General features: G+C 58.9%; 8 protein-coding genes across 8 annotated transcripts; 2 read left to right on the top strand and 6 right to left on the bottom strand.

Moving 5' to 3' along the window:
• Window positions 1-769, bottom strand: SDRG_10649 (hypothetical protein; the record flags this gene model as incomplete). The annotated part of the gene is made up of 1 exon (XM_008616650.1): window positions 1-769. A coding segment is annotated over exon 1 (751 nt), but the record flags the coding sequence as incomplete, so codon positions are not given.
• Window positions 770-904: 135 nt separating this feature from the next.
• SDRG_10648 (hypothetical protein) lies at window positions 905-3,684 on the bottom strand. The gene is made up of 8 exons (XM_008616649.1): window positions 3,237-3,684; window positions 2,521-3,186; window positions 2,387-2,467; window positions 2,178-2,336; window positions 1,807-2,127; window positions 1,555-1,756; window positions 1,194-1,506; window positions 905-1,145 (listed from the first exon to the last, which is right to left on the bottom strand). The coding sequence occupies exons 1-8, from the start codon at window positions 3,531-3,533 to the stop codon at window positions 1,121-1,123; spliced, it is 2,064 nt and encodes a 687-aa protein (XP_008614871.1). The 5' UTR covers window positions 3,534-3,684; the 3' UTR covers window positions 905-1,120.
• A 333-nt stretch (window positions 3,685-4,017) lies between these two features.
• Window positions 4,018-4,852, bottom strand: SDRG_10647 (hypothetical protein). Its single transcript, XM_008616648.1, has one exon. It carries the CDS (start codon window positions 4,800-4,802, stop codon window positions 4,119-4,121), a length of 684 nt encoding a protein of 227 aa, XP_008614870.1. The 5' UTR covers window positions 4,803-4,852; the 3' UTR covers window positions 4,018-4,118.
• Window positions 4,853-5,755: 903 nt separating this feature from the next.
• Window positions 5,756-6,100, top strand: SDRG_10646 (hypothetical protein; the record flags this gene model as incomplete). Its single annotated transcript, XM_008616647.1, has 1 exon — window positions 5,756-6,100. The coding sequence occupies one exon, from the start codon at window positions 5,756-5,758 to the stop codon at window positions 6,098-6,100; it is 345 nt and encodes a 114-aa protein (XP_008614869.1).
• A 29-nt stretch (window positions 6,101-6,129) lies between these two features.
• SDRG_10645 (hypothetical protein) lies at window positions 6,130-7,705 on the bottom strand. Its single transcript, XM_008616646.1, has one exon. It carries the CDS (start codon window positions 7,564-7,566, stop codon window positions 6,247-6,249), a length of 1,320 nt encoding a protein of 439 aa, XP_008614868.1. The 5' UTR covers window positions 7,567-7,705; the 3' UTR covers window positions 6,130-6,246.
• Window positions 7,706-8,062: 357 nt separating this feature from the next.
• SDRG_10644 (hypothetical protein) lies at window positions 8,063-9,502 on the top strand (the record flags this gene model as incomplete). Its single annotated transcript, XM_008616645.1, has 1 exon — window positions 8,063-9,502. One exon carries the CDS (start codon window positions 8,063-8,065, stop codon window positions 9,500-9,502), a length of 1,440 nt encoding a protein of 479 aa, XP_008614867.1.
• Window positions 9,503-9,733: 231 nt separating this feature from the next.
• On the bottom strand, window positions 9,734-10,993 carry SDRG_10643 (hypothetical protein). The gene has a single exon (XM_008616644.1). It carries the CDS (start codon window positions 10,957-10,959, stop codon window positions 9,769-9,771), a length of 1,191 nt encoding a protein of 396 aa, XP_008614866.1. The 5' UTR covers window positions 10,960-10,993; the 3' UTR covers window positions 9,734-9,768.
• A 3,370-nt stretch (window positions 10,994-14,363) lies between these two features.
• SDRG_10642 (hypothetical protein) lies at window positions 14,364-17,350 on the bottom strand (the record flags this gene model as incomplete). The annotated part of the gene is made up of 3 exons (XM_008616643.1): window positions 14,364-15,455; window positions 15,589-16,324; window positions 17,319-17,350. 3 exons carry the CDS (start codon window positions 17,348-17,350, stop codon window positions 14,364-14,366), a joined length of 1,860 nt encoding a protein of 619 aa, XP_008614865.1.
• Between the last annotated feature and the right edge of the window lie 8 nt (window positions 17,351-17,358).

Genomic DNA, 17,358 nt, shown 5'->3' with positions numbered 1-17,358 from the left:
CGAGTCCGCGAGCGTGCAATGCCTCGACCAAAGACAAATGGCCTTGCCCAGCCACCGCGTCAAAGAGGCCATGAAGCGCCGACGTCGGCAGGTGCTCAATCAAAAACCCAAGTACGTCAAACGCGTTGAACCCGAGCGCTGCACGTGCGACGTCGTTGCTGTCCCAATCGCGTTGCCGGTGCGCCCAGAGTAGCGCCAAAATGGACACGTCGTTCTTGTAGAGCGTCGAGTGGCAAGAAGGCAGCCAGTCGTCGAGAAGCCGCGACGGCCGACCGCGGAACTCGTCTTCAAAGTTGCGGTTGAGCTCTGGCACACGCGTCGCCCGCTGCTCCAAGAGGTACGTGGCGATGTCGAGATGGTCGTGGTGAATCGCAGCTTCGATAGCCTCTTGGTACGCGAGGTCGGGGCGGCAGCGCAAGATGCTTGTGGTCGCCGCCAGATCGCCTTCGAGTATCGCCAAGTGCAGCGGGAAGCGAGGGTCCCGCGTGTTGTGCAAATTGAGGTAGAGCTCTTCCGTGGTGAGAGCATCGGGCGGCGCATCTGGGTTGTTCCATTCACGGTACGAGGTGCGGAAGAGCCCTGGGTCGAGCAAGTAGACGCCCTCGTACTGGCCCTGCGTCGCTTCAAAGTCAACAAGGTGGTGGAAGTCGCGGAATCGAGTCGCGACGGCTTGGCAGACGCCATCCTGGTAGCCAGTGACGACGGCAAACAGCTCGGGCTGGCGCAGCACAACGTCGACGAAGGTGGCCATCCGACTCGTCAAATTGCTGTTTGATTGTTGAATGACATCGACAATCGCCCACACCATCTGGTTTGAAGTAGTGTACTACGTGTATTAGTGTTATGTCTGACTGTTTCATCGCGATCCATTGTACACGACATGGAACTGCACGGAACTACTGTATTTGGACTGAAGGACAATATTGACTTATAGAAACAAATGCAAATGTGACATCGCACAAGAGCTCCCTCAGCATTCCTGCTGAGTGAGATCGCAGCCACAATTTCCCGAGTCTTTGTCCCGCCGTCACGACGCACACTCGATCGCCCATGTGCGATAAAGCAACAAGCACAGCAACCTTATGGTGTAAACTACCGATACAATGCCTTGACCGTTCAACTATGCCGATGCCTCGGGGGTGGCACTAGTACGCCATCGCATCAATGTAGGAAGCGCGCAATCGTCGCCGTACCTCGATAGTTTCTTCTTGGTCTCTATGGCGCGCTTGTAAAACTTGGCGTCTTTCTCCGCTTGGGCGCGTCGCTGCTCGTCAATGTACTCTTGCTGTTGCTGGAGCTTGGTCATTTCTCGGCGCTCTTTCTCAAGGAGCCAGGCTTGGATCTTGGCCTGCTTCTTGAGCGCCTTCTCGGCCGCCTTGATCTCGTCCTCCTCCGAGACACGCGGTGGCGCATCCGTCTGCCACGTAGTCTCGCTCTCGCTTGACGACGGTTTGCCTCGGACGCGAAACGCAACGTCCGGCGCCGTTTTCGTTGCCGTCGCGGCTGCTACAGACAATCGTTGGTGTCAATTTGCTGACAGTTCTTGACGCCTACATTTGGTGCGAAGGCGGGCAAACGTGCTGGCAGTCGACGCGGTGAGGGCGGGTGGCCGACCTGCGTTGGTCGAGACGGTGGTCTTGGTGCCAAGTGATCGGAACGACGTCTCAAGAATCGTTTTGAGTTCGTCTTCTTCGATTTCAAACTTGAAAAAGCGGTCCGTCGCGTCCTTTAGCCGACTCAGTACGCCTTCCATGTGCTAGTCCACAATATGTGTCTTTGGGCTGTACGCGAGGATGCTAGATGTACTTGATTTTGCGCCAGAAGTTGCTTGGTCCTGTCGTCGCTCGGCTCGATGGTGGCATTGTTGTTGCTATTGTTGTTGCTGGTGCTGACAAGTGACTCGGGACCGCTTCGGGCGTCGAGCTCTCGCCGGAGTTTGACCGTCTGGGCTTTGAGGTCGTTGTTTTCTTGGAGAAGACGCACGAGCTGCGAGTCGACTTGGTTGGGCGAGTTGCCGCCTTCAAGACTGGCGATGACGCTTCGAAGCTCGAGCACTTCCGCCTCGAGCTTCTCGACGTACGCCGGGTCGATCACCCGCTGCTCGTTCACGCGCACCGACACCATGACCTAGCATAAGACAGTAGGCGCTTGTAAAGGACACATAATGTATGCATTACTTGCTTCGCGCGGTCGGCAAACTTGAGCGTCGCTATCGACTCTTCGATGCAGTCGATGGACGGCGACAAGGTCGCAATGATGCGCGTCTTGGTGTTGCCGCCAAGACTGTCTTGCAGGAGTCGCGTGAGCTTCGAGTCTCGGTACGGCACGTGGCTTCCCTACTCGCATGCACTGAGCACACTGAATCGACAATGGCACACGTAACTACCTTGGTGGAGAGCGCGCCAATGCACCGACCCAACGTGTGCAAACTCAAGTTGATGTTGGTCATTTCCGAGATATGGTTGTACTACCGAAATGTGTCACCACAGCCGGGTAGGTAGAGAACAAGGACAAGCGTACCTGCATGGACGCGTCAGCATGCCACTTTTCCGAGCCGGCCAGGTCCACGAGGTTGAACTTAGACTTGGTGAGCGTCCCGTCGGGCCGCTTGGCCTCAAGGAAGATCTGGAATGCGCTGTGGCTACGACTACTCACGAGGTTCATGTGCGTGGCGCGCACGGCGCGGTGGTCCTCGCCCGTCTGGAGGAGCGCGAGACAGTCGTGCACGCTGCGCACCGCGTACTCGGAGAGGCCCTCGACGTAAATCCCGTTGACGCGGTCTTCGTGCACGGCGAGCGGCTTGTCCATCTTGCCGTCGCGCAAGAGGTCGTAGACGTTTTCGTTGTAGATTTGCACAAATGAGCAGTAGAGCGTACACTCGATCTGGTCGCCTCGCTTCTGCACGAACCCCGCAAAGATGTCTTTGATGGCGCGCGGAATGACGCCGGCTTGGGACTTTGCGAGGCCTGGCCGGTACCGCGATTCGTCTGTCTCGGCGCCAAACATGGTGAACGACTTGCCGCTGCCCGTTTGGCCATACGCAAAGAGCGTTGCGTTGAAGCCGCTTAGGAAGGCGTCGGTGCACTCCTTCACCCGGTCGTACACGTCTTCTTGGCTCATGGACGGGCCAAAGACGGCGTCGTACTGGCACTTGATGTGTGCATCGGCAGTTTGGACCTCGATCGTCTACAATGTAGGTGCATAAGCTCCTGCAAAAGGCGGAAGGTAGGACGTACGTTGTCGGCTGTCGCGCGAATGTAGTGCTGCGTCGTCTGGCCTGACACCTCGCGTTCAATGAGCGGGCGAATGCGCACAAACACTTGGATGGACTCGGACGCGCCTTTGGCGGCGCGGCTACCCACAGGCTCGCTAACCTCGGACGGACCTTTGCTGGCGCGGCTCGGCGCGGGCTCGCAGGCCTCGGACGGGCGTCGGGGCAGCATCGCGTCGGCCTCGCCGTCGCGGATCAAGCGGCAAAAGTGAGGTACCTTGGGGTCCGACCACGATTGCCCGCAACAAGGCGGCGCGGCCATGCAGTCACGGACGCGGGTGTCAAGAGGATGATGAAACCCACAAGGTTATTTCCAGCGCCGTTTCAGCTGCTCGTAAGTGCATCCGGTGGCGCCACGTCATGCGTCCTGCCGACGGCGGCGGGCGTCAGACAACAGCCGACGACATCTAGAACTTTCGACGGCTCGGAATGTTGGAGCTACTCTTGGCTGGCTACTGCGTGGCTACTTGCTGTGGCGTCTTTGACACGAGATTCGTGACCTCCGAGTGCAACCTGGGCCAACAGCTTGAGACCAGCTTCGTGCTGCGGCCGCGGACCCGAGCGATCCTCCCGCCTGTCTTGCTCGGTGACACGGTGTACATGTGCTGGGTCAGCACAGCTTTGTCTTCGTGCTCGAGCAAAGATACCCGACGACGAGGCTGGCTTCTCGTCAGAGGTGCACGGCGTCATGTGTAATGACCGCCGTCGGCCACGTGGTAAGGGCCGATACAGTACTGAGCGACTAGTAGGAATATTAAAACAGTTGATTTTTTAAATACGCTACGCGATATAGCTACGGTCCGTCTAAATAATCTCGACACAATAATAATATACACACACCATGGGATCACATGCACCAGAGCAGCTTGCGGTGCTCGGCGAGGAGGTCCGCGAGGCGGAAGAGCTGGTGGAGACGCGGGCGGACGTCCGTGACGTTGCGGAGCGTCATGACCACCTTCGTCAGCGACTCGAGCGTCTTGTCATGCACGTCGTCGTAAAAGCTTGGGACCGGAATCCCGTTGCTGGGCTGCGGCAGGAACGACACTGGGTTGTTGTCGACGAGTACGACTTTCGAGAGGTCCGACCGGATCGAGCGCAGGTCCTTCATGAAGAAGCCGCTCTTCTGCGTGCAGGACGTACGGAAGAAGCGACCTTTGAAGAGTGTGTTGGTCGGGTCGAGCGCGTCGAGGATCGGCTTGCCGTAGATCTCGAGGCCGGCCGTAAAGACGTACAGGTCAAAGTGCTGGCTGGCCTCGAGGAGGAACGCATCGAGGCCCGGGCGCTTGTTGACAACGACTCGCTCGCCGTCTTCCATGGTCACTTGGAACGACTCGGGGTAGTCCTCGACGGTCGAGGTCGGGCGCGCTTCGTCCTGGCGGTATGTCTCGGGCGTCGCCGAGAGAATCTTGGTGTGCACCAAGCACTCGTCCATGTCCAGCACCAGCGCGATACGCTCATGCGGCGCCGCAGCTGCGGTCTTGCGCAGCGCCCCGAGCGAGACGACAGGGTACGTGGCAACGGTAGCGCTCATGGTGAAGGCGAGGATGGAGGAGATGCACAAGCAATAAGCTCGAAGCTGGAGATTCAATAATGACACATACGGGCCAGCGCCATGTAAACCGGTTGAAGTTCCGGGGTGGGCCTCATCCGGTTAAGTGCCCGCCAGCTGGCTCCCGATTGGGTTTCCGTACATGTCCCAGCGCGCCAATGAGCGTGTGCGATTTTAATCGGCCACTTTGAAGTTCCGACGGTGGACCAATCAGATGTCGACGAAGTGCCGTGCTGGTAAAAGCTCGTTCCAGCCACAGCCTATCGGTGCTCGACAGGGTTCCTTCTCGTCTTGGATTGGCCAATCCTACCTACAGTTTTAGCCAATCCGCACGCATTCTCTCTAAAACACACGCTGGTCGGCCACTTGAAAATTGTAAAGAAGAACGCACGTTCTTCTGGTCTTCTAGAACGCGCGAGCCCTCTTTTTGTCATTTTGCTTGACACGAATCGAACAAGCTATTCAGCCTTGCCATACCGACGACGCTACGAGCATGCTGCTGCTGATGCAAGGGATATCGCGCGGAGGATGCCCACCTTGCATAAACATGGCCTGCGGCTTCTGGTCACTACGCTTGCCATTGGCCTCCGCGCGGCGTATCGCAGGGCCCATGTCCATGCACGCATCGTACACTGCAGCAAGCAAGCGCGTGATGCGCTCGTGGCGCATGGGCTATAAAGCGCGTGATTGGCCATATTCGGTGACTGATAGGAAGCCGCAAAAGCTGGCGCACGCCTGCGTCCTCTTTGCGTCCTTGCAGGTTGGAGAGATATGCCTTGGTAAACGTCCTTTCTGGGCGAGAAACAGATACCGGTTCATTGTGATGCCGAACATTAGATCGCTTTGCAAGGTTAAACCGAGCCAATCATGCACGGCCGTGGAGAAGCAGCGTCTCCACCACATTGCTTCGGCTCCATTCCTGAATTTTCGACGCTATGGCACCCCACGGATGGTCGACCGATTTCGTGTTTGATCCGAAAGCGCTGGTCGCCACCAAGCATGCGCGCGCCAAGCATGTCGGTGGCATGCGCCACGGTACAACGACGGCCCCGTCCGCGCCTGCCTTCTCGCTCTGCAACGCCGCCTTGGCGGTGCTGACCATCGAAGGTCTCTACCTCTCCGGTATGACACTCGATCCAACCGTCGAGCATTCCAACATGCCGCCCGAGCCACCGAAACCACGCCGTCGCCACCCGCGAACGACAAAGGCACACAGCATGGTGCGTCGCAAACGCCCCGTGGACCACAAGGCCAACCGCACGCTGAGCCAGCCCCGTTAGAGAATATATCAGTGCGCGAGCTGGTCTATCTCACTTTGCCTCTTTGTCAAGTTTACCCTTTTACATTGCACATCAAAATGTTTGTACATGTCGCGTACTCTGCCGCATTGCCATTTCGCAGGATAACTATTAGACGTGCATGCATGCTACACATTGGTCGCGACAGGGTCCGGTGCGCGCGCATCGTCCGTCTTGGTTCCTGCCACGGGCGCGTCGCAGGCGTCCTTGACCATCGCCGGGTCCGGCTCAGGCTCGGATTCGGCCGTCCACTCTGTCGTCATCGGGGTCGACGCTGGTGGCTCCGACGCCGTCGTCTCGTCGACCGGAACTTTCTCGATACTGGGCGGCTCGCACTCCGTGTCCGACGTCGGTGCAAGCTGCACCTGCACCGTCGACGGCACTGGGTGTGTTGGAACGACGGCGACTGCATCCAGTAAGCGAGTCATCACGGCCGCAGCCTCAACGCTTGCATCGACACACGCAAAGGCTGATTCCGCAGACGCCATCACAGCTACTGCGTTGCACTTACCCATCGTAGAATCCTGAACTGGTTCTGAGGACGTGGATGCGCGACAGGGCGGAGTAGCTTGGAGCAAGAGGTACGAGCCGGGCTCGCACGCGTACCCGCAGCTTTTATGGCGAGCCGATTCGGCCGTCGCAGCGACTTTGGCGAGCGTTGCGGCGACGTACTGGCGGTGCGCCGCGGCTTTGCGTCGAGATGCCGCCTGCGCGCGCTGCGCCAAAGCATGCTTCTCGGTACTCGCGTCTGTGCTCACGCGCGGCATGGTCTTTCGCGCGTACCATCGAGGTGTCGGTGTCGCGGCGCGCGCCTCTCGCTCCTTGCGCCGCCGCGTCGACTCGACCAGGTACTCTTGTCGGCTGCGCGGGGTCTCGTACGTCTGCCGCCAGGCGTGCTTGGCTTGCTTGCGCGCTTCGCTGGCTGCCTTGGCCTCGGCGGCCTGCCGCGCCTGCAGCTGCTGGTACGCCTTGACGCGCGCCGACGCGAGTTGAATCGCCGCATCGGCACTTGATTCCGTGCTGCGTTTGACGGCCAAGCTCGGGTGCTGACAAAAACGCTGGATCATCTCGGGTGGGTACTCGGGATCCTCCTCCTCCTCATCTTCTTGCCTGGCGACCGCATCAGCTTCTGAGCGATCGTTGTCGTCGGCGGCGGCGGTGGATGTTGAAGGACGCGTGTCTAGTTTCTCTGCTATTTGCACCGCGTCACCACCTGGCAGCAATCGAGGCTCGGGCAGCTGAAGCACTGGCTCGGGGATGTTCTGCACGGCATTCTCAGCGATGACATGACTCGCGGTCGATTCTTCTTCACACGTGGTCGTGGGGAGCGGGGTCGATGGCTTCTCTGGCGACGGCTCTTCCCACTCATCGGCGTTGTAACTCTCTTCGTCGGGCTGGGGCGACGTGGCGGACGCCTCGAAATCGGCGTCGTCCTCGTACTCGTCCATGGTGATGCGCTAAAAGTGGCGCGCTAGAAATAGATGTTGTGACCTTCTCGCAATGCAGCGACGACTTTGCTCTGGACAACGTGACAGGCGGTTGGCGCTATGCCTTGGTAGACACTTCGACGTTGAGCGCTGTCGTACCCGCCTTGTTGGCGTCCAGTACTGCAACGGCGTCGGTGACCTCGACTCGAGGTGACCACCTCCGGTCCATGCGAGCTGATTGTTCCAAGCAGCCAGCGACGCCACGTGCCAAGCTACCTAATGTACTCTCCTACAAGTCCCGTGGCAAGCTACACATGTGCATGAATCTCGAACCGGTCGCGCATGTGTGTCGGCAACTAACGTTGTAAACTCCAACAAGGACACCTTGGACACACGTATCTTGGTGGCATCTCGTCTTCCGGCAGAAAGTGCACTTTCGGTCATCCGGATACAGTACCGCAATGTTCCAGGATCCGCGATCTTCGAGGTCGCAGTCGTCGAAGGTTACGCGGGTGCGATGGCAGGCGCCAACGCGACGATCGTAGTCGTCATCAACGGTACATCCACGGCGTACTCGTGGACGTCCTTGGCGGCCGCGCTGGAGGCCGACTGCAAGGCCACCGGGGCCTGCCTCGCGAATCCGAGCCGCGACGTCGACGTGGTCTGGGTGCTCTTTGGCACGCTGCAGATCCTTCTGCTGCTGATAGGACTCGCCTTTCGCGCGACGCTTGGCGCCAAGCTCTTGCACGTGGCAAGTCTTGCAACGCTCGTAAGCTTTGTCTATGGCTTTGCACTCGCGTTCGGCGCTGGCGATGGCTTCATTGGCCACAATGGTTTCGCGCTCTCGTCAACGGCATTCAACGACGCATCCGGCTTGCACTTGGCGCAGTGGTTTCAACAGCTCACAGTCTCGCTTGTGCTCACAATGATCCTGGCGCTCGGCCTCGAGCGGCTACTGGCACCCTCGTCTCTCGCTGCGTACATTGCATTTGTGCTCGGCGTTGTCCATCCGCCTGTGGCGCACGCCGTGTGGGCTTCCGATGGCTGGCTCTACGGCAACCACCTCTTTGGCACCGGTGTCGTCGATCTAAGCGGCAGCGCCGTCTTGCACGTCACAGCCGGCGCGGCGGTCGGTGTCATCTCGGTGCTGCTTCGTCGGGATCGGTCGGTCGTGTGGCATGCACCGGTCGCACCGCATCGCTCACTCGCGACACTCTTCATTTGGATTGGGTGGTACGGCTTGATATACATCTCGACGCCGGCCATCCACGGCGACTGCGCAACTGTGAGTCTCCGCGGTATCGAAAACCTCACCGTCGCCGCCGCCACCAGTGGCTTGCTCTCGTCCGCCATCCACTGGCACTGGCGCCTCCTCGACGATGACGCCATGCACAACGGCGTTCTCAGCGGCCTCGTCGCCATCTCTGCGTCGACGAGCGCCGTGCACCCGCTTGCAGCCGCCCTTATCGGAGCCGGTGCTGCTGTGCTCTACGCTGTCGGCACGCATCTGCTCTACAAGTGGGACGTCTTTGGCGCCACGACCGATGTCGTCGTCGTGCACCTTGGCAACGGACTGTACGGCATTCTTATCGCGAGTCTCTGTGTGACATCGCATCGACTTGACGCCGCCTTCAAATGCAGTTGGGCAACGTTGCTATCGAAAGAGAGCCACCGCATTGGTTGTGGTCTCTGGGAACCGTGTGAGAATTCCCTTGGCGCCAAGCTCGTAGCCGCGAATGTCATTGGCGGCAGCGTGATTCTGCTCTGGACGACGGCGCTCTGTACGGCGATGGCCGCCCCGCTCGTGCATTTTGGCTACCTCCACGCACCCGCCAAGGACTTCTCAGTCTTTGACGACATGTTCTCCATGACGTCGGACATTGAGGGGTCGACGTACCATGACCTGGACGACGAGTTTGCAAGTCCCGAGTCGCCAACGAGTCGCGGTCTCCTCTGAGCTTCCTTTGCCACTTTTGGTAGAGTTCACCACACCTGGACTCCAGGTGCCTGGACACTTTTGTAGCGACGCGTCCTGGCTTTCTTGAGGAGCCTTTTAAATATTTCGTTGTACTATGGACTAAGCTTACAGTGTACTACCTATGGGATGGCCCAAAGCCGGTGACTGTCGTGACTTCTGACGGTCACCGAGTCACCGTGTGCGATGGTTCGTGTGCGAGGACCCGAAAAATAGAGCAGCGGACAGTAGTTGTAATATGAATAGATTTATTTCTTGGCCGTCATGATCTTGATGCCCTTGTAGATGGTGCCAGCCTTGTTGGGGACCTCGACCTTCTTGACGACGCGGTCCAGTGGGTCTTTCGACTCGTCGCCCGTCAGCATCGCGAACGCGAGGTTCGCGTGCATCGCCGACGGAAAGTTGACGGAGCACGACCCCCACTGCGACTTGAAGACAACGTTCTCGACCATTTCGGGCACGACGGACGTCGTCTTGGTCACGAAGGACTGAATGTCCGAGTTGAAAATTCCCTTGGGGATGCGGTGAATGACCCACTGGGCGGCAGGACCGTCGTCTTGGCCAGGGCGCGGGAGCGCCATCACCGGCGCCCGTGCGGCCGGCTTGGCGGACGACTTGATGCGCGGCGGCATGGTCAACGGTTTCGCTCCCGGCTCGTTGGCACTCGGCTCCGAGGGCGGCGGCCCCCAAGTCGTCGCGGGCGCTTTGTACACGATGACGGGACCAATCGGATTGGTGAGCGCGTACTGGGCCGCCAGCATCGTCATCTTGGCATCCAAGAACGAGTCGTGGACCGGCGGCATCTCGATCTTGAGCAGCTGCACCGTGAGTTCGCGCAGGCCCGGCGTACTCTTGATTTCGGGCACGTCCATGCGCTTATAGAGGAGCGCCGTGTCGAGACAGTTGGAGTGGTGGATCATCATACTTGCCAAATCGCCGTCGACACTGTGGCCGACGAGGACCGTGTCCGGGCCCAAGTGCTTGAGCACTTCTTTGCGGGCGCGGGCGACGTCAATCTTGGAGCCAAAAATGAGCTCGCCCGAAAGGCCGTGGATGTCGGTCTTGTAGTCGTAGATGATGCGTCCGGGCGGCGGCTGGTGCACAATGAGGTCGACCAGAATCACGTCCGGGTCTTCGCCGTCAATGAGCGTCACGCGCACCAAGGCATGCGAATCGCGATCGTCTCTCCTCTCGCTCAACGTCACGCACATTTCGCAATCGAGCGCGACAACGCGCTTGTACTGCGCCTTGGAGCTCTTCTTCATCGTTGAGGTCGAGACCCAGGTCCGGGGCCGGGCCTCATAGCGATCGTGGAAGCGGGGGTCTTGCTTGCAGAGGGCCGCAAGTTCTTCGTACGTGCGCGAGATCTTGACCTTCTTCGTCGACGCTTCGGGCTCGTCCGAGCGCGCACGCTTCGAGTTCGTCTCGGGCGATGACATGGCAACTTTGCCGATTGCGCTATGGATTGGCGGCCAGTGCTTTGGCAATCCTGCGTTCCATTGGCTCCGTACCGCCAATCAAATCGCGTCCGATGGCATTCAATGCGACGCGTATTAATAAAGCTACGTCTAAAACCATCTATATATTTGTTGAATACAAAACAATAATAATATAACGTGGATAAAATGTACGTGGCAGCATGCGGTGATAGGACGCTCGACGCCGCAGACGGCAGAGGATACTACAGGGGTCCATCTTGGTTGCATGCCTCTGGTGCCAACACCATGATTGTGTTTTTGCGCGTCGCTCGCGGCGTCCGAGTCGCTGGCCCATCACTGGACGTGCGTGAGAGTGAATGTTCTCCTGTTGAAATGAGTTATTAACATGGAATTATATAGTGAAGATGGTGGACTTCCTAGAGCGCTCGTGAGGTTTGGCCGGTACGTCAAGCTGAGGGCGCATGGTCAGGGCTCGGGATTGAGTTGGGAATGAGGTAGCGAGCACACCAAGGATCGGCGCGTAGGGCATGGAGCGACTCATCAAGCGAAGGCACCACGGCGCGGCGGGCCAAGTGTCGGATATGCAGTCGCGTGATAGTAGCGGCTTTGATCGCGAGCGCATCAGCGGGAAGGGGCGTCAATGTCGTGCGAAACACGCGGTTGTTACGTTCAAGCCAAAGACTGTACCAAACGCAAGCGCGCAGGATCGGCCAGAGGGCACGGATGGTCGGCTTGTGGGCTGAGAACGGCAGAGCGACGTCATCGTAAAGAAAGCCACCGACCGACGTCGGGAGTTGCAGCTTCAAGATATCGCGCATCGGGTCAAAAGCGCGCCAAACCGCGCGGATGAATGGGCAGCGCACTAAAAGATGGTCATACGTTTCGCGAGCGGGCACATCACAGAGCGGGCAGTGTCGGGCATCCGGGCTGAGGAAGTGCAAGCTGGACCGGACCGCCACGGCTTTCAGCGCGACACGGTACACAAAATCGCCGTATCGCGGAAGGACATGAGCGGGTTGCCGTAGTGGGACCAACGCAGCAGCTCGGCTTGGTTGCTGATAATAGGTCGCGGAGATGCCAAGGTGGTGCGCCGGCAGCACTCGCCAGTCGAAGTTTGGACGACGTCGGTAGCCGGCAAGGCGGATCTCTACGAGCGCAGCTGAGGCGACGTGAGGCCCGAGCTTGACGAGCCAGGTCGGGGCAGGATCTGGACGCGCGGCAGGTGCGACAGGTGCGATGAGCGGGAAGCAGCCAACGATAGCGATCGCGAGCAGCCGGATCCAGCGACGTGGTGGCTGCAGCACTGGAAAAAGTCGTGGCAGTTGCTCGGCGAGGTCAGCGACCGTGTGTCCGAGGGCTTGAAAGCTGTCCACGTGCGTGTAGCCTTGAACGGCAAGCGTCTCGACGTGCACAGCGTTGTCGTGTGCGAGCCACTTGAGCTTGCTGGACGTCGGAAGATGTGCGTTGTGCCAAAGCGGAAGCCGGTGCGTCACAAGCGGCGATTCGCGAGGCAGGCCATGCATGGTGTAGACGGTCGAGAACCACTCAAGGAGGACCGCCGGCCAACGTGTCGGGAAGCTGGGCGATGCGAGGAGAGCCTTGATCGTCGGGTGGCTCTTGCTGGCGTGAAGAAGGTCGCCAAAGGATCCCCACGGTTGGTATGCCTCCTCCATGAGCGAGACACCCGCCGTGGTCCACGTGGGAGGGTCGTCGGCTTGGGCCAGCCACGCCTTGACGAAACGGAGCGACGTTGAACGGATGCGCGAGAGCCAAAGGTCGTACGCGTGCGAGAGACCGAAGCCGCCATGGCGTTTGGCCAGGAAGACCAGACTTTGCGCAAAAGACCGATGCGTGTGACGGCGAGCGAGCGTAATCGGTTCACCGTGGAGAAACTGAAGCATGAGCCGATCTATTTGAGCAGCGAGCGAGGCGTCTGGAGGTACCCATGTAAGCTGGTACCACAAGACCGGCAAGCAGACCGCTTGCAAGATGACGACTTTACCGACGAGCGAGTGCGATTGGTACGACCAAAGCTGGAGACGGGCGATGAACTTCTTGAGGGCGTAATCGTAGCGGGCTTGCGGCGCGAGGTGCGGCGCGACCAAGATGCCCAGCGCTTTTGCAGGTGCGGCCGGTGTGACTATGCGTCCGGGGAGATAGCGGGGTACGTCACCAAACGTGAGCAGCTCGGTCTTGTCGCGGTTGAGCTTAAAGCCGGAGTATGAGCAAAACGTGTCGACGAGAGCAAGTTGATGGGCCAGAGACGGCGCGTCCCGGGCAATGAGTTGAGTATCATCGGCAAAGCAGCTGACGACATGTTGCCGGTCGTTGATCGCAATGCCAAGATGACCATGCGACCGGAGCAGTTGACACATGGGCTCGAGAGCGAGGACAAAGAGCAGCGGCGAAAGCGGATCACCTTGGAGCACACCGCGTCGAATCGCGAACGGACGAGACAGACGACCATTAATGAGGAGGCGAGAAGCACGCCCCGAGTAGAGACACTGGACAGTACGAAGAAACACCGGTGGAAGCCCGAGCTCCCGGAGCGCAACTTGCAGGTAACGATGGTCCACGCGGTCGAAGGCCTTCTCAAAATCTAGGAGTGCGAGCACGCCAGACGGCACATGACGGCGGACGTATTCGAGCGTGTCGTCCAGACGTTGGACGTTGGTCAGCAGCGTGCGGCCATGGATAAAGCCGGTTTGGTCGTGGCCAACAATGAAGTCCGCGCACGGTTGGAGTCGCGTCGCGAGCACCTTGGTAAGTACCTTGACGTCCGTGTTGATCAAACTGATAGGCCGGTAATTGCCAGCGACGTCGCGGTCGCCTTTCTTGTGCAAGAGGATCGTTGTACCTTGAGTCTGCAGGCCGGTCAGATGCGCACCGATAGCCAGTTGTTGATTGAAGACGAGCTCGAGGATCTGTGCCCACTTGGACGGTGCGAATTGTAAGACTTCATGCGGCAACGCGTTCGGGCCTGGCGTCTTGCGGCGTGCGGAACTCATGATCGCGGCGTAAAGTTCGGATGCGACGACCGGTGCCGCAAGTCGGCGCGCAAGGACTGGCGGCAGACGATTGGCAATAAGCGGTCGTACAAAAGAGGTCATGGCGTCAGCAGGCGGCACTGCTTCGCTAGCGTACAACGACGTGTAGAACCCGTGCAGCGTATCTTCGATGCCTTGGCGAGAGGTGTGACGATGTCCAGCCACGTCGCGCACGGCTTGAATGGTCTGGCGATGAAGCGGCCGCGGCGTCGGTGGGCGCAAGTGCAGACGTGTACAGCGCGACGATTCGGCCAGGTATGCGTGCATCCGTGCGTCAGAGCGGAAGGCACTGGTCACGGTGTGGTACTGGGCAAGTTTGGCGCGGTTGTGCTGGACGAGTTGTTCGAGCTCGGCCGTTCAATGCCGGCTGAGATCGTACATCGACTGAGCAAAGCGGCGTTCCAGTTCCTTGAGTTCTGCGCGGTCTTCAGCTACGCGTACCGCGTGCAGCAGGCAGAGTTGATGGCGAAGCGAGAAGAGCATGGTGTCGTAATGTCTGCCAAGGTCTTCGTCGAGGCGTGCTGTCGCGAGAAACGTGTCAAGATGCGCGTGAATCGTGTCGGCAGCCTCGGGGTCATCGAGAAGCCAAGGTGGCATCTTCCAAGGCCCTTTCCCGGCCGGCGTCGTATCGGCGATATGGGCGGCAACGGCGGCGTGGTTCGACTTGGTAGTGCCAAAGACATGACGTGCCACGACATGTGGTGCGTCGACGAGTGGGCGCGAGACGAAAATGTAGTCAATACGTGTCTTCGTAGTCGGGCTGGTGTACGAGCAGAGTGTCGGGTTGACATGACGGAAGATGTCGACCACCGCAAGCGCGTTCAGCCAGCTGATGAGCTCGCGACGGCCGCGACGAGTTGCAGCAGATGGGTTGGAGACGTCGAGAGCATCGCTGAGTGTGACATTGAAGTCGCCACCGATGATGTGCAACGCGTCGGCTGCAAAGTCACGCGGCAGTGCGTCGAAGAATGCCGGTCGGTTTGGGGGCTCGGCCGGCGCGTAGACGTTGTGTAGGTAAACTGTGCGATCATCGAGACGACCGCAGACGAGGAGATAGCGGTTGACGAGTGGTGGCGCGTCATGACCAGCGACGATGTGGAGGTCGTGAAGCGCGCTTGTCGGGTGTACCGTGGTGGCAACGCCACGGCACGACAGACCCGTTGGCGTCAAGGGGAAGCGAGGAGAGCAGCAAAACCAGCGACCATCGCCGTTTGTCCTTGAAGACCAGGCGTTAGCCGCAGAGTCCTGCTTGTTGATGTTTGGAAAACGCGTCTCTTGGTAGAAGGCGACGTCATGCGAGAGCGAGAATGTGTTGAGGATGTACGAGATCTTGTTGGTGATGTTGTTGGTGTTGAGCGAGCAGATAGACAGAGACGGAAGCGAAGACGGTGCAGTGGTGGCGGCCGGAGGACGCCGGGCGGCAGCGGTTGCAGCCACCTTAGTAACGTCCTGCCGGCAGCACAAGCTCGTGTGTCTGCTGGTCCCAACTGGCGTCGGCCGACTGGACAATGGCGAGCAGTGCTTCTGCTTGTCGGCGGTAGTGCACTAGCAAGTGAGCCTGCTCCTTAATATGGCTTTGTACGGCCGGGCATTGCAGCAGCTGCGCGAGCGTCCAGTCCGTGAGCATGTCTTGGCGAAGCCGCGATGGCACTGCGTTGATGAAGTGGCCAATGGCAGCGTCGTTTGAGTAGAGTTCGGGAGCAAGCATCAAGAGGACGAGGTCGAAGTCAGCGAGAGCGACACGTGCCGTGAGCCCTACTCCGTCGCCGAAGAGGCTTCGGACCATACTCGTCGGGTGGCTGTCGGTGTTGAGCAGCTGGTCAAGCTTGTGCAGAGCGTCTTGTTCGGGCATAGACGAAGCACGCGTCGCGACATACCGTTGCAACGTGCGCACGTGACCAAGTGGTGTAGCCGACTCGGGTTCCTGGTTAAGCAGCGTCATGAAGAAGTGCGGTGATTGGTTGATCGTCGCCGCAATCACGGCGGTCTTGGATGCGTTCGTCTCCAAGGCTTCTTGAAGCGCTTTGTAGTCGTCGTCGTCGGTGCTGACGTGCCGTTTGTAGCGGGCAGCTGGCGTGGAGTCGGTCGAGCAGTGGACGCGGAGCGGTGTCATCACCGAGCCGCCCATGTCGTCATCATTCGTGTCGTCCTCCTGGTCCGCCAACAAGGAGTACGGGTTGTCTTGGCGGAGCACCAAGTTGTCCGGACGGTAGAACGTCGCACAGTCTTGGAACTCGATTGCGGTCACGACATGGCCCGCGTCGTTGGCCGCTGGTTGTTCTTGAGCTGAGTGAATGTTCTCCTGTGCTGTGATGCCGCTGGTGGTAGTGTTGTGTCCACACTGCAGAAGCGGCGCAGTGTTGCAGTTCGGTCAAGCAATGTCAGCGCTTGAAATATAAAGCGCAAATGTGCGAGCAGGGTTTCTACACGCGCTGTGGCAGCAGACAATGACGAACAGGTTGCCTAGTCTCTCAACAACTTGGTGCAGCGCCGACGTGATAGACTGACTACGTATCCCGCTTGGTCGCAGTGATACAGTGCAATTTAACACAAAAAACAACAAGCCCATTCATTCATGCAAATCGATATATGCCTCTCGTTGGGCAAACAGCGAGCCGCCTTGATCCGACAATAGTAATGTGTGAAGTATTATGGCACCATGCTAAGATGTTGCATTATTTCCCGGTGCTACTAAAGCTTGGGACTTGTAAATACGAAAATGATCACAGAATAAGATACATTGCATTATCGCCTGCCTCGCTACAGAGCGCGTATGCTACACGATCGATCGGCTGAGATACTACGACACCAGACGACACCACCGACACCCGACGACACCAGACGACACCACCAGACGACCGAGATACCGCGAGAGAATCGACTGAGAAAGCAAGATGCGCATACCGCAACCATCGCCAAGACACAAAGTTGAAGATCAAGACACCACCATCTTGACGCAAAGACCACAGTGCATTGACCACATTGACCACCGAGGGCATTAACGACCTGGACCACCGAGCCTTGACCACCGAGAGCCTTGACCACCTTGACCACCGAGCCTTGACCACCGAGATGACCACCGAGCCTTGACCACCGAGCCTTGACGACCTTGACCACCGAGCCTTGACCACCGAGACCCTTGACCACCTTGACCACCGAGCCTTGACCACCGAGATGATCACCGAGCCTTGACCACCGAGACGACCACCGAGCCATGACCACTGAGCCTTGACCACCGAGCCTTGACCACCGAGACGACCGAGACGACATTGACCACCTTGACCACCGAGCCTTGACCACCGAGATGACCACCGAGCCTCGACCACCGAGACGACATTGACCATCTTGACCA

The sequence above is a fragment of the Saprolegnia diclina genome (assembly GCF_000281045.1).
Source record: "Saprolegnia diclina VS20 unplaced genomic scaffold supercont1.36, whole genome shotgun sequence".
In the NCBI taxonomy this organism is placed as follows: domain Eukaryota; phylum Oomycota; class Saprolegniomycetes; order Saprolegniales; family Saprolegniaceae; genus Saprolegnia; species Saprolegnia diclina.
This window is presented reverse-complemented; position numbering and strand designations above follow the sequence as displayed.